The 22495-nt window shown below is 41.9% G+C and overlaps 4 protein-coding genes across 5 annotated transcripts; 1 reads left to right on the forward strand and 3 right to left on the reverse strand.

The window, feature by feature from the left end:
- Positions 1–79: 79 nt before the first annotated feature.
- On the reverse strand, positions 80–12841 carry LOC104426277 (aldehyde dehydrogenase family 2 member B4, mitochondrial). Its single transcript, XM_010039271.3, has 12 exons — positions 12817–12841; positions 3771–4013; positions 3242–3385; positions 3004–3146; positions 2729–2882; positions 2414–2643; positions 2123–2212; positions 1817–1990; positions 1588–1725; positions 1093–1230; positions 930–991; positions 80–677 (listed from the first exon to the last, which is right to left on the reverse strand). Exons 2-12 carry the CDS (start codon positions 3850–3852, stop codon positions 404–406), a joined length of 1629 nt encoding a protein of 542 aa, XP_010037573.2. The 5' UTR covers positions 3853–4013; positions 12817–12841; the 3' UTR covers positions 80–403.
- Positions 10509–12810, reverse strand: LOC104426278. 2 transcript variants are annotated; one of them, XM_039304219.1, is made up of 4 exons: positions 12267–12810; positions 11835–11915; positions 11009–11148; positions 10556–10912 (listed from the first exon to the last, which is right to left on the reverse strand). In XM_039304219.1, exons 1-4 carry the CDS (start codon positions 12696–12698, stop codon positions 10666–10668), a joined length of 900 nt encoding a protein of 299 aa, XP_039160153.1. In that variant the 5' UTR covers positions 12699–12810; the 3' UTR covers positions 10556–10665. The 2 variants fall into 2 exon arrangements, with proteins under 2 accessions (XP_039160154.1, XP_039160153.1); XM_039304220.1 differs by lacking the exon at positions 11835–11915 and having other exon boundaries at positions 10509–10912.
- Positions 12842–15121: 2280 nt separating the features above from the next.
- Positions 15122–16249, forward strand: LOC104426279. The gene has a single exon (XM_010039274.3). The coding sequence runs from the start codon at positions 15433–15435 to the stop codon at positions 16000–16002; it is 570 nt and encodes a 189-aa protein (XP_010037576.1). The 5' UTR covers positions 15122–15432; the 3' UTR covers positions 16003–16249.
- Positions 16250–16505: 256 nt separating this feature from the next.
- On the reverse strand, positions 16506–21587 carry LOC104426281 (RNA-dependent RNA polymerase 2). Its single transcript, XM_010039275.3, is given in 7 exon segments — positions 16506–17420; positions 17493–17643; positions 17745–18915; positions 18918–19650; positions 20893–21182; positions 21185–21244; positions 21247–21587. Coding segments are annotated over 7 exon segments (3375 nt in total). The 5' UTR covers positions 21452–21587; the 3' UTR covers positions 16506–16655.
- Between the last annotated feature and the right edge of the window lie 908 nt (positions 21588–22495).

A 22495-nucleotide genomic window follows, 5' to 3' on the forward strand; every position in this document is an offset into this window, starting at 1 on the left:
TGAGAGGGACCGATCAACACATACATACACCCGTGAATGGTTCTTCTTTAACCATTCGATTTTGTTTCGACGTTTCATCTGAAACAACCAGTCACTCGTATTTTGAATAAAGTCGAATTTATTCACACCAGCTACCCGGAATTGCCGTGGAAATTTGATCAAAACGGAGGTAAGTGCCTCTTGAAAAGATTGACCATGAGGACAAAGAACGCTACCCAGCATGAAACATCAATAGGAGATGAAAACCCTGTTGTAGAAGCTAGTCAAGTTGCTTCAATACGCTAATGATAGCAAGGTGTCTTTTCTCAGCAGAGAGAGAGAGAGAGAGAGAGAGAGAGAGAATCTGTAAAAAGCACACCTGAACATGGTTGAAGATTATTTCAATGATTTCACAGTCTTTCCTCTATAGCCATGCCGGGTTCTTGAGAGGAGTCACCACAGCCTTCACCTGCAAGTAGCTGTTGAGGCCGTAGATACCCTTCTCCCTGCCGATCCCGCTCATCTTGTACCCACCGAACGGGATGGCAGCGTCGAACACGTCGTAGCAGTTGACCCACACGGTCCCGGCCCTCAGTGCCCGGGTCAGGGTGTTGGCCGTGTCGATGTTCTTGGTATAGACCCCCGCTGCAAGGCCATAGGCCGTCGCGTTCGCCCGCCGTACCACTTCATCGAGGTCCCTGAGTTCAAGGACAAGGTTAGAATTTCGTGGCCTGACACGATTGATGTATGATTCGATCAATACATGATTATAAATTCAGGTTTCCGTGAAGCTTGTAATGGACTAATCATCTTTTCCTGCCATTCCACATTCCTGTTTCACTCTCAGATAGCAATGTTCCCTTCCCTGACTGAAGTATTTAACTAACAGCTTCAGAGAGTATTGTCCTAAAAGTAGAGATGAACATGAAGTTACTTGTGGTTTTACTCACTTAAATTTCAGGATCGATTGAACAGGGCCGAAGATCTCATCCTGCGCTATTGTCATATCATCCTGATGCAAGGAGATCTTAGTTTTGTTACAGTAAAACGAAAAGAAAAGAAACACCCAGCTCCCGTTCAGGGGATTAAATTAGAAAGCGATGAGTCAAAAACCTTGACATTGGAAAAAACTGTTGGCTGTATGAAGAAGCCTTTGGACCCGAATCTTTCGCCTCCACACTCGAGGGTCGCATTGCTTTCGACGCCTAATTTTATGTATCTTAGGATTTTCTCGAATTGCTCCACATCAATCTGAAAGGATTTTGTGGGGCCATAGCAAGTGTTAATACCATTTACAAGCACCATATTCTGCTATGAGATGATGACCGACGGATCAAATCATTACAGAGAACCCTGTGGCCAACTGTAAAAACAGGTTAATTACAAAGAAAACAGGCCTGCATTCCCTTAAATTCAACTTTAATTGTACATGATTTCCCTGTTTTGGCAAAGCCTAAGCTTGTTCAATATTTCTGCTTCATCTGGTTTGACTTCTGCACATAATCTGCTAAAGGTTTTTCTTGGAAGTCCATTCTTCAAAGCTATTCAAGAATCACATTCCGGGTGTGCATGTTCATAATAAATACTAGGAACCTAAAAATCATGTACCTGGGGACCTTGCTCGACACCCTTTTTGAAGGGATCGCCCACCACGCGTTTCATAGCGCGAGCTTTCGCCTTCTCCAAGAACTCATCGTAAATTCGTTCATGCACATAGGTACGTGACCCAGCACAACAACATTGCCCCTGTAGGCACACATTGTTCTCATTGATTACAGAGAAGTTCCATACAAATCATGAGTCCAGGGCAATGATATAAGGTTGTGTGATGAGTAACCTGATTAAAGAAGATAGCAAAGTGTGCAGCCTCAACGGCCTCATCAATGTCCGCGTCTTCACATATGATGAAAGGTGACTTTCCTCCGAGTTCCAAAGTCACCGGCTTAAGATTGCTCCTTGCAGCCAGTTCAAGGACAATTTTACCAGTATGAGTTGATCCTGTGAAGGAGAGCTGCCAAAACAACAAAGCAAGTGCTGTTGTTAGAAGCCAACATGTCATGAGAATGTTTTAGGTCCACGAATGCCACCATCATCATATGTACTGAAATTTAAAGTCGAGCCTGAGATACTAAACCTAATGTACCTTGTCCACATTCATATGGCTTGCAAGGGCAGCACCGGCAGTTGGACCGTAGCCAGAAACGACGTTCAGGACGCCCGGTGGAAGACCAGCCTGTTGAGAAGGAAATGGAGTATAAAAACAGCAATACGTTTGACGACAATGAACATCAGTTTGCAACCTATTCTGAGTCATTAGGAGAAACAAGGCCTCAACATGACCGAATCATATCATTCAGAAAACTCAAATTGGGAAGTAACTGATTACTTATGTCAGTGTGGCGATGTTAACAGGTGGGGAATGAGAGAGTTTTACCTCATGCAGTAGCTTTGCAGCATATAGAGCAGTCAAAGGCGTCTGCTCAGCGGATTTAAGGACGACAGTGTTACCACAAGCAAGAGCAGGCCCGACTTTCCAAGAAAACAGGACCAGCGGAAAGTTCCATGGAATAATCTGTCCTGCAACACCGATCGGTTCATGCAGTGTCTGCATGTGGTAATTCCCATCGGCCGGAACAGTCATTCCATGTATTTTGTCCGCCCAACCTGAGAAATTGGATCAAGATGCGTTAGCCATTTCAAACACTGACAATACATGCCTAGTAAATAACGAGAGAATTCATTTTAGTACCGGCATAATAACGAAAGAGACGCGCCATTGATGGGATTTCTGAGTGAAGAGCCTGCTCATAAGGCTTTCCATTGTTCCATGTCTCTAGTGCAGCAAGCTCCTCGCTATGTTTCTCAACCAAATCGGCGAAGCGCAGCAGGATCCTACACCTTTCCTGAAAACAGAAAGGTAGCAAATAGCAAATGTAACTCGTAATACAAGGTGATCCACATTTTTTTTTCCCAAACAGTGCCGATTCAACTCAAGTGGGTGCAAGAAAAAGGTTGGATTCTAACATAAGGAGTCATCTTTGGCCATGGCCCCTCATCAAATGCTTTCCGAGCGGCAGCCACCGCCCTGTCAACATCCTCACCGTCACCCTCAGCGACATGGGCAATCACCTCTGCAGTTCGTGGGTCATAGGCCGGGAATGTTTTCCCTGTAGAAAACAAAGAACAAATCAGTTCGCAATGGTGATCAAACTAGCCCGGAGACTTCCACTTCCACTTCTTTGAGGGTCAAGTAAAGGATCACCTGAGGCCGAATCAACAAATTGACCGTTGATCAAAAGTTGTGTGTGACAGACTTGAACGGGCGGGATGACTAGCTCCTCAAGCGCAGCCGCGGCCGCAGCCGTGCTGAACCTGGGGATACTCCTTCTCGAGCCCGGATTTTTCCCTGGAGGTCGAAATCCATTGATTGAGTTCAGGGGAAAAAAGAAGTCTCACTTGTGATAAGCTTGAGTCATCCTGGTTTAAGAGATTCACAACTTTGGAGGGATTTACAGATTTATCAGAAACTGGGAAAAGCTAATCAAGATCAGTGAGCCGAGTTCAAAAAGATCCCCCTTTATCTTTCTCTGCTTTTTTGGTTTGTCGGTCCAATAAAAGTTGCCAGAAAACAGGTCTCGTTGCAGTAAGTTTCCAAAATAAAAGGAAAAGAACCAATCAACTCGGAATATACGCATGAATATATAATCCACATCCATCTCCGTTCAAGATCGGGATATTCAAGAAGAACAAGTGTACACGTGACAGGAAAAGAAAGGACAGGTATGGTGAACCTCGAGAGAGAAGCAGAGAAGAACACCCAGAAGAAGCAGAGAGGGAGCGAGAGAGCAACGACGATATCCTGCGAGCCGCCATTACAGCACCAACAGAAGAACCCCAACAGTTTTCCTCTTTTCTTTCTCTTCACAGTCCTTGAACTCCAGCCAAAGTTCTCAAATCAGACAGAGAACACGCAACACGAGCTCTCCACCAAACTCGGCTCACTTCACGCTTTCCTCTCTCTCTCTCTCTCTCTCCTCAGTAGACAAGCTACCACTACTTTGACACTCCCAGAGCACAGAGATGGTGAGCTGAGGACAGATGATGTGAACTTTAGGCGTAGGAAATAATACAAAAGTTGACGGTGGAGGGCGGATGTTATTATAAACTAGTCTGATCCAATCAAGGGGAAGCACTCCCGATACACGACAATACAACCCGTCACCCTCCAGGACTATAGCTAATATGGCTAATCTAAGCCGCCGTCTCTAAAAAATGATTTATATCATTTAAAATAATTAATTAATAATAATAAATTATTATAAACATCAATTTATGTGTCGATATTTCATGAAAGATGAAAATATTATTTATTCATTCACTTTTATAAGTGATATAAGTGATTATTTTATGAAGATCTCTCAAATTATTCATTTTTCGTGAAATAATCAAATTCTAAAATGTCTTCCTTTTCTTCACCTCCTTTCCAAGGTCATCAATAACTTAAATAGATATTTATTGCATTCCATGTTCTAGAAAAGCGTGAATTTTTTATCGACAGATTTCAAGTCAATAGTGTGTTTTGTCAAACATGTATACATTAAATCTAGTCACTACATGTTTAATGACTATCCATTCAAGGGTGGCAATGTGTACACCAGACATGTTGTCTTAGCCAAATAGAAACCATCTATTTTTGAACAAAAACAATGTCGCTCGATTAGGGTTTTGCCTTATTCTTTCTAGAGGACATAAAAAGTTTAGCCCCAAATCGAGCTTGCAAGTTGAGTGGCTATGATATTACCCCAAACCGAGTTCGCAAATTAGGACTTCATGCCACCAATTTTGAGCCAAGCAAACCATGAAGCTCAATGCGTTTCGAGTTTGCAAATTGAGGTTTCAAATAATTGATTTCACAATAGATGGAGCAACTAATCCATTATGATAGAAGCGATATGGCACCATTTGGACTCAACTAAAAGGAAAATTTGTTCAATTAGTTCAAAATTTATTATATAGATATCAATTTCGATTCTAAACTTTTCAATTTTGTTAATTAATTTATAAACACTATTACAAAAAGTTTAGTATAGTTCTTCTAGTCAATTTATTTTAAAAATCTCTTGTATGACAATCAAATTAGTACTAATCTTCTTTTAAGGATTATATTGAAATTTCGCATAAATATTTGGACTAAATTGTGAAAATTAAAAAAATTAGGATCAAATAGGCATTCGTGCAATGAGTTTAGGACCGATTGTACAATTTCTCCCAACTAACATATCATGTCACTACCATTAGCCGTATCATACCAAATAAACTTCTTTGGATGGAAAAGTTAGCGACAGACCCTTATATTCCTCGAGAAAAATTTCATGCTTTTTTTTTGGAATTTTTTAGAAGTTAGATTATTCATGTATAGTTTTGTCAGAGGTTATAAGTTCGTGCTTTTTTGTCCTTTTGCATGCGGCGTTTTTACTGAATGAACCCAGCATATATCGGCTAATAAGTTCGGTGAAATTTACAGACCCGTTAAGATATCATGGCTCACATGCGGTGGGTCTACATGCATCGGTCTATGCGAAGACTAAAGCTTGGCCATGTGATTTCTAATGTTTTTTTTTTTTTTGGTGATCTAGGAAATCCGCGAGATTCGATACGAATTCGAAACGGGGTAACGAGGTAAATTCTAGGAGCAACACATGGGATAACGAGGGTAAATTCGGGGCAACACATAATAACTACTACACACGTGCTACCGAGTAAGTCATCCTACAACGCTCGAGAATTGAACTATTTCCCGTTAGGGCTAACGGGAAAAAGCTCGCCGCTAGTAGCGTGTAACAGGTGAGTGATTCATTTCTAATGCTTTTTTCTTATGATTCTTACTATTTACCCCAGATGTTTGTGTGCTGGAAAGAGGTCACTGTCACATCATCTTTTCCTCTTTTCAGCCGTAGTGGTTAAAAGAACTGAGGGTAGCCACCATTATCGCATGCACCAAGAAATTGCCCTCTTGATTTGACCGACTGACTACTGGTCCAGCAACTTGCCCTCAAATTGGTGTAAGTCAGGTTAGGCAAAGCAAGATGCGATTAGCATTTAGGCCTTGGCTTTGTATGGCAACTAGGTGTGTAATCGAAGGAAGTGGACGTCTGTGAAGAGTGAGCATGAAAAGACAACAGCACTCAAGAGTAATGACGGCAACGAGCCACCTACCTAATCAAACATATTCAGGGCCGGCCCGTGAAAATAAAAAAATAAAAAAAAACAATATATAAGAGGATAATCATGAAGAAAGGAAAGGTAGATGCAATCGTCATATAATAATAAGAGTATAAATAATTAAAGTCAGGGTCCATAAAAATATGGTCTAGAAATTGACATGCATGAATTTATCCACTTTTTATTTTATTGGGAGCATGCTGAAGGGACGTTAATTATCAATACAAAATATTACGATAAGGAGAATTAAGAATAAGAGGCGAAAGGTTCAAGGAGAGGAAATGCTTTTGAAGCATCTTTCCTGTGCGGCGTTTGTGACATCTCATCAATCCACTATGGACATTTGACTAAGGACAGGAGATATGATGAAAAATAAAAATATTTAACTATGAGAGCAACACGATTTCCTCCGCTTATCTTAATTAATTAATCCCATCCAACGATTATAGTAATATAAATTTTTGGAAGATAGTATCATGTCCTCCGGACCTTAGGACAATTATATACCAGAACCTTTTATGTAATAACCATCTTTTTTTCTTTTTTTGTGTTGTAATTGCACCACAGTAATGCTCTGATGAAAGGACAACGACAACGATGAAAGCATCGATTTACAAAATAATGTAGTGAGTTCTTTTCACATGCCTGAGTACAACTCGGTTACTTAAATATCCGTCTATTGATTTGCCGCACCGCTTTATGAGCCAATCATTGAAATTCTTTTCACATGCTTGAATAATGACTCGATTATTTAAATATTCGTTAATTGATCTGCCGCACCCTTTTATTAGCCAATCATCGAATTTCGATGATTCTTCCTGTCTAAAAAATAATCTCATGAATAATTAATCTTTAAATGTCATTTCACTAATAGTCATGTTGCAAACACGGGTTTACAGTTAGAAAAACCTGTAAAGCACAATATATATATATATATATGCGCGCGCGTATATGCGCGTGTGTGGTGGGCCAATGACCCATTTTATTGTATCCTACGGGCAACGAATTGGGCTTGAAGCATTGGGCCTGGCCCTTAGACCAAACATTCATTACCAGAAGAATCTGCATGTTACATGAGATGAGACATATAAATCAAGGAAGCACATTATAACTATTCTGTTTCTCCATATATAAATCAAGACGCAATTTCATTTTTTTTTTATTTCTGAAAATAATTTTTAGTCTAAAAATAAATTTAGAACATAAATGGGATATAATAATTTTCTACTTTTCTATTGTTAGAACAAAAAGTGAAAAATAAAAACTCTTTTCATCGTTCGTTATTACTATTAATAGACCACGCTGCCACAGCTTGAAAGGAATAAATTTTGTCTTCTTATTAAACACGTACTTTTACTTAAAAACTCGTATAAGGAATAGAAATTGAAAAATCTATTTCTGACCAAAAATTAATTTATAAAACAAATTGGTTATAATTTGCCCCCAATAGTCCAAGAAAAGACATGCTATCTTGCTAAACTAGATTTTTATGCAAGATATTGCGAAATCTATGGTTAGAAAAATATGTGTTTTCCTTTCATGGCTTTTGTTGTTGTTGCCCTAGAAAAGATTCTCATTAAATATCACAAGGACTAACTTGCACTAGCTCCTGAACACACGCATGAAAACATTTTGCCTTTGGAAAAATGACAAATTGTTCTCTCAATCTATATCTCCTTGATCTATTCATTGTAGCAACCTTTCGATTGCTAGATCAAGTAAAATCACGTGGCCAAACTGATTAAGACATCGGATGCATTGGTTCCCAACAGTACCGAATGCCAAAGATAGAGTTACCACGTCTAGTTTTATCCTTTGTTCTAAACTTATTTAGAATGAAATTTGCAGGAATTGATCTCTTGAAGGCTGTCCCTAAAGGGACTTATAATGGAATCATTTTGGGTGCATTTCACTCTTCTTGAACTTTAGGAGGAGTGTTCCTACAACTGCAACCAAGTACTAACTAATTTCTCATCTATTGATCAACTTCATTTCTTACCTTAAGGAATCACTCACTTGGACTTACATAAGTCCTTAAACTACTTCATCTCAATTTTGGGATGTAAAAAGTACTCCCTCCTAAAGATTCACCTGGGAACTAGGGGAACCATCGAGGGTATTCCCTACTAGTCTTTCTTTCGCTAAAGAAAGACAACTGTCAAGTAAAGGCTGTGTTTGGCAACCATTTTGCCAAGGATCTTTGAGCCCCTAAAGATCTTTGGGCTAATGTAGGGGTGTTTGGTAAAAAAAATTTAACCCTCATTTGGAGAATGCCGACCTTGTGAAGGCTGAAAGTCCAAGGCAAGTGAGGACTTGCCTTAGACTTTCAGCTTTTTCGGCATTGCCCACGAGAGCACTGTTCATTTTTTTTTTTCAAAATTGTCCTTACGGACTTTTTGATTTTCTGTTTTTTGCCCTTGTGAGAAGGCACTATTCATCTTCTTCGTCAAGGGTGGCCAGTTTGGCTCTTCCTGACTGCAAGGGGCCGACGACGGCTAGAGGGACGCCGGCGTGGTCGCGACAACCTAGGTGATCATTGTCAGAAAGTCGAGCAACCATCGGCAAGGTCGCACGACCACTGCGCCATTTGGGTCGCGGCAAGGTCTAGGTCGCGCGACCTCACCGCCCCCAAATCCGAGGCGACAAGGTCCTCCCACAACCTCGACACCCGGATCTAGGTCGTTGGAGGTCTAGGCGGCGTCGTGCAACCTCGTTGCCTCAGATTCGGGGTCGCCGAAGGTCAAGGCGGTGTAGCGCGACGCGCATGACCTCGCCACCCCAGCGAAGGTCGCCAGCAGCCGCCTACCCTTGCCGATCAATTTTTTTAATTTTTCTTTTAATAATTTTTTCTTATCACAAAAGTCCTTTGTCCCCCAAACACTATTTTGCTTAGGGCTTTCAAACTACAATTTACAAAATACAGTTTGCATTTTGAAAAATACATTTTAACTCAAATATTTTTATATTTTCCTAAAATTTTTCCTCAAAAGTCTTTCCAAACGCATCCATAGTAACCTAAGGTAAGATTGTGGAACTTAAAAAGAGTTCCTATTGGGTTGACATGTGCTTCGGAGAGTGTCTTTCAACCGACTTGTCAACCCAATGCCCATGGTTGAAAGACATTGTGCGAATTATTTTGCTCTTACCTTATTTTGGCTGAAATTGCATATCTCTTGAAGGTTGTATGATGCAATCATTTTAAATGCATTTCAAACCCCTTGAACTTTAGGGTACCAGCTATTGGCAATAGTGTACCCGCAACTGCAACCCAGTACTGACTAATATCATCATTTGGTCGACTTCGATTCCTACTAAAGCAAAGTAATCCCTGATTTTACAGTACCTTCTAACTACTTGTTTTCAATCACTCTTTGATATCTTTCACTTGTGAAAATTGAATTTTCACGGAAAGATGCATGAATCACACGGTCTGTGATTGTAACTCTTCCGAAAACAAAAGAAAAAGGTTATACCTGCTCATACGCGCCACTGCATTGAGTACTGTGCATGAACAGCTGCAATTGAACTTGCCGAAGGAACTTCTAGAATGGGTTGTTCAGGCAGTCCAGCCCAGACCCAGAGGCATGTGTCGACTCAGCCGCCTTTTGGCTGAACAATTTATTTGTCAAAGGAGACCTCGAAATGTAGCCAATTCTTCAAAGGCTCTGTTTGCCATGCTTGAAGGACAGGTCCTTCATACACAAGGTACGATTCCAACCTCTGTTAAGATTTCGTGCAATATGTATCTTCCGGGGTTATGACGAGATTTACCTATCTAAATTCTTGGTAAATTTGCAAATTTTCTGAGTCGGACAATCAGGTTTATGGGCTGCTCCACCAAGGGCCAATTGTCGACTTCAAGAAACCGGTGAATGAACTTTTCTTTATGCGGCTTTTCAAAGTGTTTAAATTTCTATCTGATACCTAAAAGAATCCAGACAGTCTTTTGTGAGTTATTATTTCAGTGTTCCTATCGTGTTTTTTCACCAAGTACCTATACTAAGAATGAACATACTATACACAAGAGTGGTAAAAATAGTATTGCTACACCAAAAATGCACGGGCCTGTGTGCACGTGTGTGTGTGTGTGAGAGAGAGAGAGAGGGGGGGAGAATAAACAAATCTTTAGGGCGATCTGGCCGCTTTAACAGAGACTAAACCTTCCTGACTATTCAGCAATGAAATGTAACGACAAAAAAGCTGCTACGACAGTGACACAAAGTTCAAGAGAACCGTAGAACACAACAACCGATATAAACACCACCCTACAGTTCTCATCATATGAATTTATCGAATTCATCTGAAAATTTTCAGAAAATTACCATTCTACTGAGATCACAGATGAGTTTTGTTATTTGTCTCACAACAGATAGTAGCATTAGTGGCCGAAAGTCAAAACTACAACAACATTGCAGCTTTTGTGTAATTGCACGTAAAATGCACAAGCCAGATGTACAATGTTTTTTAAAGGGGAAGCTCTGTTTCGTTATCTTTTGTGTTCATGGAGAGTATACACAGACCATGAGGAAGAAAAAAATAAGTAGCCATAAATACAAGAATACCAAGGTCAGCTTCTTCACCCACTGCTGGCCGACGAGGATTTACCCAATATATCTGGCTTGCACACCATACACAGTACAGGCTAGCGATAATCCCCATAAGTTTCAGAGATTGATAGGATTTCTTCCTGATGGACTTAAGGGACTTCACTCTGCAAAGCAATCACATTTAAGTAACAGGAACCAATAAGTGTTCACAATCATGCTTCGAGAAAACTAAGTAAAATGGATCTTGGTGGGAGTAGAACCTGTTGATGTAAACAAAACCACAAATTAGGCAAATGCATAAGAAACCAACTACAACAACAGCATCAGGGTTGACAGGTGCACGGTTTTTCCACCAACCAGTGCTCAAAATCCAAGTATACATAGATGAATGGCCATTTTCCTGCAAGATGGAGAAATTTACCCCCTGGTTTACTACAAGGCTGATTCAAGTAAGAGTCTAGCATCTAGAGGAACACACAAATAACAATGAACATTCAACTTCAGATTTCCAATAAATTTGATGATTTGAAATGCACAGTCAACCAAGCAAAACAGTGAGAATACATCTCTCATATCCCAAGAAGTATTATCATTCTTTTTTCAAACTGAGTCTTCATCATACACCTCATGCTAAAAATGAATAGATTTATTTTAAAAGAATCCGTTTGTAAAGAGTAAACTCCCCGAAAATTGTAACAAGTTTTACAGCTTAAAATGCCAGGTGTATGTTGAAGCCCATCATGGATATGAATGTATGCATGCATGTTAGTATGTACAAAAGTGCCTGCAAAACTACTGAAAGGATCGACATGGCATTCACTAAATCTCATGCAGAATGAAATCTCATGGAATGATAAGAAACTCAATTCACGTATACATGGTCAGCGCCATTTGAAGAAAGTCAAATAGCTTCAGCAACACACGACTAAGTTCTAAATCCCCGGGAGCATCATATGGTATGATCACATGGTAAAGCAGCTTACAATTTTAAATAACTGAAAAATCATCTCCACAAAGGAGGATATATCAACAGGATGATGTATTTGCTCTGACATTCTCGACAACACCCCAGGGCAAAATTAATACCTCAAACAAATGGTCCAGGAAAAAATGGGATAAAGAACCGGCAGATATCAACAGCAGACATTGCCTCCTAGTAAGGGGAGCCTGCACGAAATCAGACCAAGTTGAGGATTACTAAGGAGCAACTCAAGGGCGCAATCATGCCGAGAAAACCAGACGAGACTGATTGATCACCGAACAGCACTACGCTAAAGGGGGACTTAAAAGACCACCTTGGCACTTAGCGAGATTAAAACTCCATAAGGCCACTGACTTTACAACCTTTATATGACTAAACTCGACTCTCATCATGATATTCATAACCAAGAAACTTGCCCTTTCCCTTTTTGCCAAAATTCCGCCCCCCAATACATGAAATTACACAAATCTCTCAACAAATCAAACAACCCATCTCTCTTCACCGCTCTTCTACACGAATCGAAAGAGAAAACTCACCCCAGAGACAGAATCAAGAACGCCCTTTCGGAGCAGGACCTTGGAGAGCCAAGAATAGAGGAACGAGAGAGGCAAGCCGAGGATCAGCACGTAGTAGAAGGGGTCGTGGACGGCGTCGGCGAGGAGGGAGCCGAGGGGGCGGGCCAAGGCGAAGCCGGGGAGGTCGGCGAGGGTGGAGCCGAGCCACTCGGAGAAGGAGCCGATGTCGGGGCCGAAGAAGGCGTTGATGGCGTAGGCGAGCACGTGGTGGGGCGCGAACCGGCCGTTGGAGAGGGACGTCAGGGCGAGCCCCGAGCCCATGGCGTACATCAGGTGGGGCCCCGGCCCCGGCATTCTCGCCCCTCCCCCCAAGAGAGACACAGAGAGGGTAGTAGGGAACGAGGGTTTTGCAGGCGATTTGGCTTCTCTTCCCGAGAAAATATTGACTGCCATCTTGTACCCTCTTGTAGTCAGCACAACCCCCAAAAAAAAAGAAAAAAACAATAAAAAAGGAGAGACCTGAAATGTTGACACGTGTCCAAAGTGATGCAAACGTCCGATCCCCCTACACTCTCTCTCTCTCTCTCTCTCTTTTCCCTCCCCTGCAAGCTCGAGGCGGTGAAGGCAACCTCGAGGCACTGCCTCCTCGTCCGATCGATGAACTTCGTGGTGGCGGACGCAATCTTGAGGCGGAGCCGTGCGGCGGTTCGTCCGACCGACGAGCCACGAGCCACAGCACTGATTCGGTGACGGCTCGCTGCCCCTACTGGCTGTGCTCTCTCTCTCTCTCTCTCCAAGTCACCATCGAACCCTCATCCAATGGACCACCGCGCGGCTCCGCCTCCGCCGGTGCAAAGTTCGTCGGTCGGACGAGGGCTCTATGGGAGAGAGAGGGGCCGGCAGAGAGAGAGAGAGACAGCTCAGAGAAAGAGGGCGTGCGGAGAGTAGAAAGAGAGAGAGGAGAGGAGATTTAGCTCGTCGAAGTTAGGGGTGACACTATGGTTCACATCACCTTATTCCGGAAGACCGACCCTATTAACCGAGGGACTTTCAACCTCCAAAATTTTTAGAAAATGCTGAATTATTTGCCATTCAAAACGTAACTTTCAAATAAAAATCGACATTGAAAAAGTTGAAAACCAAATTCTAGGAACTAGTTTTGAGCTTTCAGCATTTAGCCAAATATCGAAATTTAATTTTTTTTTTCCAAAATTATCCTTACTAATTCTTCAAATTTTTTATTTTACTCTTATTATTATTTTTTAAAATGCCAAAATAATGCTAAAAAATTAAATATATATAAATGCTAAAAAAAATTAAATATATTTTGGTCTTTTAAAAAATATTTATATATTTAATTTTTTTAGTATTATTGTCAAAATTTATATTTAAAAAGTTGAATATATTATTTTTTTCAATTTTAATTAAAAAATTAAAAAATTCTAATGAAGGGTTTGGTATTTTTAAAAAAATTATATATATGTATGTATTTGATTTCTTAGCATTATTTTCAAATTTATATTTAAAAAGTCGCATACATTATTTTTTCAAATATAAAAAATTAAAAATTAAAAAAATTTCAACAAAGGATTTGATCTTTTTTTTAATATATATATATTTAAAAGTTGCATACATCATTTTTTTCAATTTTAAGCAAATAAAAATTAAAAATTTCAATGAAGGGTTTGGTCTTTTTTAAAAAAAAAAAATTATATATGTATTCGATTTTTTAAGTATTATTGTTAAAATTTATGTTTAAAAAGTTGAATCATTATTTTTTTCAATTTTAAACAAATAAAATTTGAAAAATTAATATTAATCACCAAAATAGTTTTTCAAATGTGTTTTTTGTCAAACAATATTTCTCTCAAAATTGCTTCTCAAAACGTAGTTTACCAAACGGTCTTTACATTTGCCTAAAATCCTCTAGGTTAAACTATTTTACATTTTTCCAATGAGCTTTCAAAATACTGAACCAAACACACCCTAAGCTTAAGATCGAAGATTAGACTTCAGTTCGATCGATTATTATTTTGTTTCATTTTTTGTATTCCTTAAAAGAACAAACATACTATTTCAAACTATATATCCATGAACAATCAAATTATAAACACCAATACATATTAAACATAAATATGAGACGAGGTAACAATAGAAATTCACACTTACTAAAAGCAATAAACCAAAATAACAAACATGCAATGAGAGGAATAAAGGCAAGCAACAAGACGAGTGAATAGAGGTGAGCAAGGTCAAGGCAGACGAGCGAGGTCGAGGTTAGCGAAGAAGGTTTTTTTTTTTTTTTTTTCCGAATTAGAGATGGGTTTTTAATTTACATGACAAAGTCGAAGAGAACATAAGAGGAGACGCTAAAATTTAGAGCAAACAAAAGCATTATATATATACGGGATTTATTCGGGTTAGACTAATCTTAAACTCCTAAGATCGAAAATCAACTCACATAGGGTTCAAAGATCCTAGATCGAAGGACTGATCCAATTCTCCTAAGAATCGAACTAGTTGGTTAGGTTCGGGTCAATCCAAACTTAAACTTGGACTAATGTTCACCCCCGATCAAAGTGAAAAGGCCTAAATAAGGAGCAGCCCCTTAAAAAGCTTCTAAAATGGTAAGAGGACAAGAATGAATAGGGAAAAAACGATTCTGGAACACATGAAGGTATATTTTGACGTAATTGTAAGTTTTGCTTTGAAATTTTAAAATTGTGCAAGTCAAGACTAGACAACGTTTTCGATGGGAGACCTTCTAAGAAAGTATTTACTTGTACGTCAAAAAACAAAATCGTGACGTCAGTATGAGATTGGCCAAAATAAATAACACCACGAATGAGTTAATATAGGATATCACATAGCTGACCTGACATGAACTTGGATCGGCCAGAGATCACGGGGATTTTGCGATGCACAGCGGAGCAGCTGATCTCGACCGCCGAATTCCGTCCACATAAGCATATCCCCGCACGCTCGCTCGGCAATTACCGAACTGCCCTTCCTCGTCATCACTCACGCTCGGGCGGAAATATCGCTCCCCCCCTGCGATCCCCTGTTTCGGTTCAGCTACAGCGTAACCTTTCGTCCTCCCGACAGCACCCAAAAAGAAGGTACAGACAAGAGCTCTCACCTACTGGAGAGAGAAGAGATAGAGAGAGAAAGAGGAGAGAGAGAATCCATGGAATTGGAAGAATTGGAATCGCCCGCTTCGTCGAGGCGCAACAAGGAAGCAGATCCGATGATGATCGAAGAAGGGCTGTCCTCCCCGGGCCACGCCGCCTCCTCCTCCGCCCTCTGCTGCAACGACTGCTTCGGCTTCCGCCGCCCCGGCCGCCGCGCCGCCCGGCCGTCCTCCTCCTCGTCCAGCTTCTGGGAGCGCATCGGCTCGTCCCACTTCGACCGCCGGTGGTGGGCGCCGGGGCTCCGGGTCCTCATGAAGCTCCGGGAGTGGTCGGAGGTCGTCGCCGGCCCAAGGTGGAAGACCTTCATCCGGCGGTTCAGCCGGAGCCGGAGCATCGGCGCGGCCGGGGGAGCCCACGACCAGTACAGGCACGGCGGCAGGTTCAACTACGACCCCATGAGCTACGCCCTCAACTTCGACGAGGGCCCCGGGCACGACCCCCACCACCTCGACGACGAGGACTACTTCCGCCGCTACCGGAACTTCTCCGTCCGGAACGGGCCGGCCGCCGGCGGCGAGGGCCCGGCGGCGGGGAAGAGCAAGGACGGGATGGCGGTGGCTGCATGACGGGGTCCCAACTCCCCACGACCCGCCGTCGTGGGGGGTTGGACCCCGTGACGTCACTTGGCTGCTTGATATTTATACACCCCCTTTTTTCTGGATTGTAAAGTGATTGTCGTTTTGAGTGGGTCAGTGTTGTCGTTTTATGCTCGCAGCGTACGGAATGGCTCTGTAAATGGTAGCTTGCACGTAGGAGTGAAGTCGCGTCTTCCGCGCATTTGATTTGAAAAAGTTCCGTGCACGTATTACTCAATTGTTTTTTTGGTAAACGTATTACTCAATTGTTTCTTCTTGTAATGAGCAAAAACTTGTGTTTTTTTTTTTTTTTGTTCTTTTTTTTTTTTTTTTAAATTTATACAAGAAAACTATATAAAAATTCTTACTTGTGTGGAATGAAATGGAAGAGCAAAATTGTCTTACTTATTTTTTATACCTTCTTCCCCCGTTTGGTTTATCTAATCGACGAATTGGCGACCAATCGCACCCAATAACTCCAAAACTTGCCAAGGTGGTTGAAATATAATAGCATCCATGCAATAGTATAAGGATAAGCATGTCATAGAGAATTCGATACCGCGTTTCTGGATTATATACGTGAATCGATTGCTTGACCACATAGAGGCGAGTAATTAGTAACTTGATACATGCAACAGATGATGCTAAGCGAGGGATTTCTTCCTGTTCACTGATCTTATGGTGAGCAGCACATCCCCCACGATCCACGGGAAGCTCAAGAAATTGAAGCTTCCGTGGACGAAGGATGGATGGTAAGTGACGTGGTACCACGCCGAGGCCAGGCGCTCCCTCTCACTCGCCTCGCACCCGCTCTCGAACCATCCTTTGACCTCTTTATGCAGGTTCTTCACCGACAGCGAGATCCGGTCCTTCATGTCCCCGTATTTCCTGTTGTCCCTCTGCAGATATATGGCGCGGTTCCGTAGGTTGCCGGTCAAGATTTCGTCCTCGCTCTCTGCCCCGTAGAAACGCATCAGCTCGCTCAGTTTCTCCATGTACTTGTCCCTGTGAGTGACTGCCCGGTCGATGAATGCCTCAAAACCATCGACTTCCAGATCATGATCGTAATACTCTCGAGCGGTTTCGTCCGACCAGATGATTTTTGACTTCTCCAACGATAACTCAAGCGTCGCGCGATAGAGCTTTCCAAGCACATTAGTAGATGTGTACATTGGCTTGTCTACTCTCTCCATAAAATCTGGAAATTCTCTCGGCTTCAAAACCCTCGGCATCTCAGCCGGTGCACCAGTCTTTGCAAAGTCAACAGCCATAGAGTGAAGAGTCGCCAACTGTAGACACTTCTCGCTCCGGGCCTTTTCTTGTTCACGGTCAGCATGAACCAAATGTGCGGTTGAGATGGCACCCAGCGTGTCGTTGATCATGTAGTCGACGAAGAATTTATGAATTTCCTGAAAATAATCGGTAATGCTAAAGAAAGGACACTGCAAACCCTATGAGAAAACAAACTCTGAGACGCTCACCTCCAGTGTCACATCATGATCCATTATGCGCGGTCTCCTCCCAGTATAATCCATTGGAGTTTCAGTATGCGACGGGATGATATCTTCATCCCAACTGATAAAGAACAGGTCTCCATCCAGATCGCCACCAGAGCACTCATTAGGATGAGGCCTGTCGAAAAACGTTATAAGCCCAATATAAACATGCATGGTGAGCAAAATCGCAATTATCTAATGCAGAAGAGTATAACATAGATACGCAGCCACTCAGACCTTTCTCCTTTCCGAGGGAAGATGATGCAATCGACCAGGCCTGATTCTTCCAATTCCACCTCAAAGACAGCCTTGAGGACTCTGATATCCCCAGGATGAAGGCAAGGGTTTTTGGTGACAACTACCTTCCCTATTACTGCTGCTGTAGTCTCATCAACCTTCCGGAAAAATCTTTGCTCCCCACTTTCTAGCTCTGCTTTTGTCATGGTAACTCGGACATAAACTTGGCCATAGTCAAGGATTCCGGCCTCATCCAGACAGCCAAGCAAGATCCGGCCCTTTGGGATGTGAATGCGACACCTGCTCTTCAATTCTGACAGCTGAATCTCGTGATGTGCTCGAAGCATCATCAGAAGGTAAGGATCCGCAGTTGGTTCATATCCTGCGAGTAACATTTTGGCTATAATGTTTCTGCGGTCTGCACCACTCAAGCTCTCCAGCACACTTAAAGCAGCCTCCCTGTCGGTTAACATTTTCCCGAGAATAAGCAACTGTTTCTGTTGCATAGCCTCAAATTTTTCATCCTCTACTTCAAGAGTGGAAAGAAGAGTAATGATCTCCCTGTTAAGATAGCATGGCAACGAGTTGCTCCACTGAGTAACATTAAGCATCCTGTTAGATGACTCAAATTTACGCATGCTCTCACGAAGAGAGAGCTTACGGAAGGAACGGCGGTCAACAGCAATAACACCTTTATAGCCACCATATCGGATTTGAAAGGCTGAAGGACTGTCAGTCAAGCCACACTTCTGAGCGACTTGCCTAGCAAAAGATTGAGAGATCTTTCCAATCCCATCTGAGAAACAGAAGTCAAATCCTCTGGTATTGACCTCAATATCAGGAATGATCTCCACATCATGTGCAGGGACAACCATAGTCTGTACAGAAGAGCTGAACATTTGACCCATCCTTGCTGCACACTTGGACACACTTCGGATTTTGTTGAAGCAGCCCATCCATTCTCTAATCTGTTCTGCAGTCACCTCGTCATTGGAAGCAAACATCCAGACGGAGTTTGACCGAAGTTGACTAGCTGAGAAAGCAAGAAATTGAAACTTCTTCTTGCCAATCACAATACCTTCACGAAGAACAGTCAATATACGGTGATATATTCCAGTCCTCAAAGGTTTTGAAAAAATGCCTTGCTGAGTACTGGTAGATAAGGCATTCGGGGAATTTTGCTCCAATCTTCTTCGACGAAAGAAACTCTCAGAAAATCAGAAGAATGTGATGCGAAGTTCTTCACCACGTAGTTAGATGTCTCCAGCTCAGGACCTAAGCAATAAATCTTTGTTGGAGTAATAAAGGCTCTGTGACAGAACATTACATTGCTGTCCGTTAACCTTCTGAGAGCGGATGAAGGAAGATTTTTGCCATCTCTCTTAAGGACATGTAACTGGGTCTTCACAAATGGCACGGGATCATAACAAGTGGATGTAAGCTTGTGCAGCTTCTGGAGAACCAAGACAGCAGTGTCGACATCCAAAGTACTAAGGATGTCGGTTAGCTCATATGCACCAGCCAGACTGATTTTCTGGGTATGAACAAGAGAATTAAGTTGGAACACAATCTCATAGTCTAACTTAGGACCAGAGTCACATTCCAGGAGTGGGACTATCTCAGATGCAGAATGAAATTCCTCACCTTCTTCTAGAGTAAGATCAATTGTTCCTTCCTTATAATACGGAAAACTTGCAAAAACATCTGAAGCTGGTACTTGTAGCCCTTCATCAACTTCCCAACAAAAAGTAGTTGATTGACCAATTGCCTTCACATTAGAAAAGTCTGTTGTGCGGACCCAAAGAAAATTGAAATCATCTTTGTAGATATGGTATCGATCAGGACTAAACTTCGAGGTTACATCAGATCCGGAAATTCTCTTGTAGATTCTTGGTCCACGATTAAACTGTGAAAAGAGAAACAACGTTCAAGTACCAAAATAATGGAATAATGGATCACTCTCCTGTGACAATAAACATTTTCTCACATGAACTAACAGGAAAAAGACCAACAACGAACTGCAGAACTCAATCTGAGAGGAATCAACTGAAGAGAAAAAAAGAGGGCATATTCCCCGTAGTACAGTGGGACAGATACACTTTGAATCATATGATTTCCCTGATAAGTTAATAAAACATATGCACTAACAAGATTATCTACCACCTATAAATAAGATATTGGTGCGTGCACTGTTTCAAGAAATATTTCTCAAAAATGTTTGTCTGCCACAGTGATCTGTCTCCTTCCAGCGTTGATCCAAATCAATATAAGTCAATGAGATGAATATCGAGGCAAAAACTTGGAGGCAATTGCATAATGCAAATCACGTTTACAAAATCAATTGTTCAGAAATCGCTGGGATCATCTATAATCGCAAGCTAACCCACATCACAATGTTCCTATAAGAATTACAATTTGCCAAGTGCATAAACATTTCCCTGTATTTAGTGAAGCCGGTCAACTATGGATACCGCTTAATAAATGCACTTCATTCATTGACCTTGTACCCGGTCTAAATCTATGTAATTTAAGCTCAAACAACATTGATAAAACTACGTCACGATTATCCTTCCAATAGGCAAATTTACACACGGAGCGTAATTGGTAAATGAAATTGTCCGCATATACAAGCAAGGACAAAATCAGAGTGCTTAGATTCGAACTTTAACTTGTCTAGACACGTACTGTTAATAACTGAAGTTAAATTTTCTAGAAGAACGATTCCAATGCATGCTCATTTAGGAAACTAGTAAGCTCATTGAAACTAGAAATTCTCCAAGTTACAATTTTTTTTTTTTTTATTGCCGATGATCTGATCGCGGTAGATTATCGAAACCTTATTCGTTCTTGATGGCAATATTGAAACATACGGCATGTGAAAGTCTGTGAGTTGATATGATGGTAAATTCGGCGAGATTTTCCTTCGCTCGGATTAACATTGGATTAGACTGCCCGAACAATGCTAAACTTTTCATGGCAACACGGGTTTAGGAACTAGCTATTTCGACTATAACCAACCACAAAACCAACAAGCCATCGTGGCAAACACCCACAAATAAATCAACCCTTCTCTGATTCCAAAAGAAATTTCTACTACATCAATGAATTATCTCCCAAAACGACCACAAAAGAGACGAAAGCATTATACCGTCAAGAGAAGCGCATTGGGTTTTCTGCCGTTGCCGCCATCGCCGCAATCGCCGCCATCTCCGCCCAAGCAACACCCAACGCTCTCCACGACATCATCAAACCCAACCTCGAGCTTGTAACACTCCCCCTCGACCCAGACCCAGAACTCGACCCGCCTCCGCTCGGGCATCAGCCAAACCCTAACCCTCCCCCACCGCGCCAGCTCGCAGAGGCGGGCGGGGCCCTTGGGGAAGCCGGCGCGGAGGGAGCCGGCGTCGAGGCGGTGGCGGTCGTGGAGGGGGCGGGGACGATGTCGTCGTGGGCGGGGGAGAGGGCGAGGGCGTGGGAGCGGAGGACGAGGGGGCGGCGAGGGCGAGGTCGCGGTGGCGGAGGGAGGCGAACTGGACGCGGCCGGAGCCGCGGGGCTTCCAGTTCTTGCGCTCGGTGAAGATGTCGATGGCGTAGACGGAGGCGGGGCCGAGGGCGGACTCGAGGAAGCGGAGGAGGTCGTGGGCCGTCACGGTCAGCGGGATGTTGGACACCCGCAGCGTCGGCCTCTCCACCACCGCGCCTCCCATTGCTGCCCACCCCGACGGACGAGGAGAGAGAAAGAGTTAGAGAGAGAGAGAGAGAGTGTGTAAAACTCTCTCAGTCTCTCGAAGTGTTGTTGCGAGGAAGACGCCAACAGGGTCCACCCCGGTCTGCGCTTCTTCTCGGGCGCGCTGTGTCCGTCTTCTCCCTTTTTTTCTTTTTTCTTTTTCCTTTCATTTTCAATTCCTTTTCTTTTAAATTTTTACCACCAGAAACTTTGGGCGTGCATGGCTGTACTTTTTTTTCTTGGGAACTTAAACGCATTTATTTACGTTTTTGTTCAAAATTTATTTTTTTGTTTCCGATGGTTGAGCGAGACCGCCGGCACTCGTCGGCCGATCGCCGACCATGGCCGAGGCCGGCGACTAGCCAAAAGAAAAAAAAAAAAAGAAAATTAAAATTAAAATAAAAAAGAATACAAATTTACCAAACGTATTTTTATTCACTTTTTTATTTAAAACAAATTTACTAAACGCGTTTTTCAGTTAAAAATTATTCCTGAACATAAATAATTTTTTCTATTTTATTTCGAAATAATTTTAACATAAATATAAACAAACGCACCCTTTTAAACCGATAGGCATGTGAAGAATTCATCTTAATTTCAAATTAATAGATCCGTATTAGATTCACATTTTATTAATTTTATTATTAAATTACTGAATTGAATATTCATTATTTATTATAAATATATCAGTTTATGATTTTGGTAACATAAATCCATTACGCTGCACGCAAACGACAAAGAAAGAAAGTGCGTGCGTGCAACTCCCTTGGTCTATTGGAGTGGCGTTGCGAGGAAGATAGACGGGTCCACCAATCTTTACTTCCTCTCGGACGCGGCTACGTCCGTCTTCTCCATTTCTATTCTCTCTCTTTTTCTTTTTTCTTTTATTTCTATCTCTTTTAGATAAATATCACCGAAAGCCTCAAAAAGCTACACATATGATAAATTTAAACTCTAAACTAATATAGCCTGCAATAAATTTACCCTTTAGTAATTTCTGTAAAATTTTATCATTTATATAATG

The sequence above is a fragment of the Eucalyptus grandis genome, chromosome 11, assembly GCF_016545825.1.
Source record: "Eucalyptus grandis isolate ANBG69807.140 chromosome 11, ASM1654582v1, whole genome shotgun sequence".
NCBI classification, from domain to species: domain Eukaryota; kingdom Viridiplantae; phylum Streptophyta; class Magnoliopsida; order Myrtales; family Myrtaceae; genus Eucalyptus; species Eucalyptus grandis.

Excerpts from the sequence above, each read along its gene's own strand:
- LOC104426278 (XM_039304219.1), bottom strand. The coding sequence starts at position 12,698 with ATGGCAGTCAATATTTTCTCGGGAAGAGAAGCCAAATCGCCTGCAAAA. Across the intron at positions 11,916-12,266 it reads TTCTTGATTCTGTCTCTGGG|GCTCCCCTTACTAGGAGGCA; the intron begins GTGAGTTTTCTC and ends GATTTCGTGCAG. Across the intron at positions 10,913-11,008 it reads GGTTTTGTTTACATCAACAG|AGTGAAGTCCCTTAAGTCCA; the intron begins GTTCTACTCCCA and ends ATTGCTTTGCAG.
- LOC104426277 (XM_010039271.3), bottom strand. The coding sequence starts at position 3,852 with ATGGCGGCTCGCAGGATATCGTCGTTGCTCTCTCGCTCCCTCTCTGCT. Across the intron at positions 2,883-3,003 it reads GGCCAAAGATGACTCCTTAT|GAAAGGTGTAGGATCCTGCT; the intron begins GTTAGAATCCAA and ends TTCTGTTTTCAG. Across the intron at positions 992-1,092 it reads CAGTTTTTTCCAATGTCAAG|GATGATATGACAATAGCGCA; the intron begins GTTTTTGACTCA and ends TCCTTGCATCAG.
- LOC104426279 (XM_010039274.3), top strand. The coding sequence starts at position 15,433 with ATGGAATTGGAAGAATTGGAATCGCCCGCTTCGTCGAGGCGCAACAAG.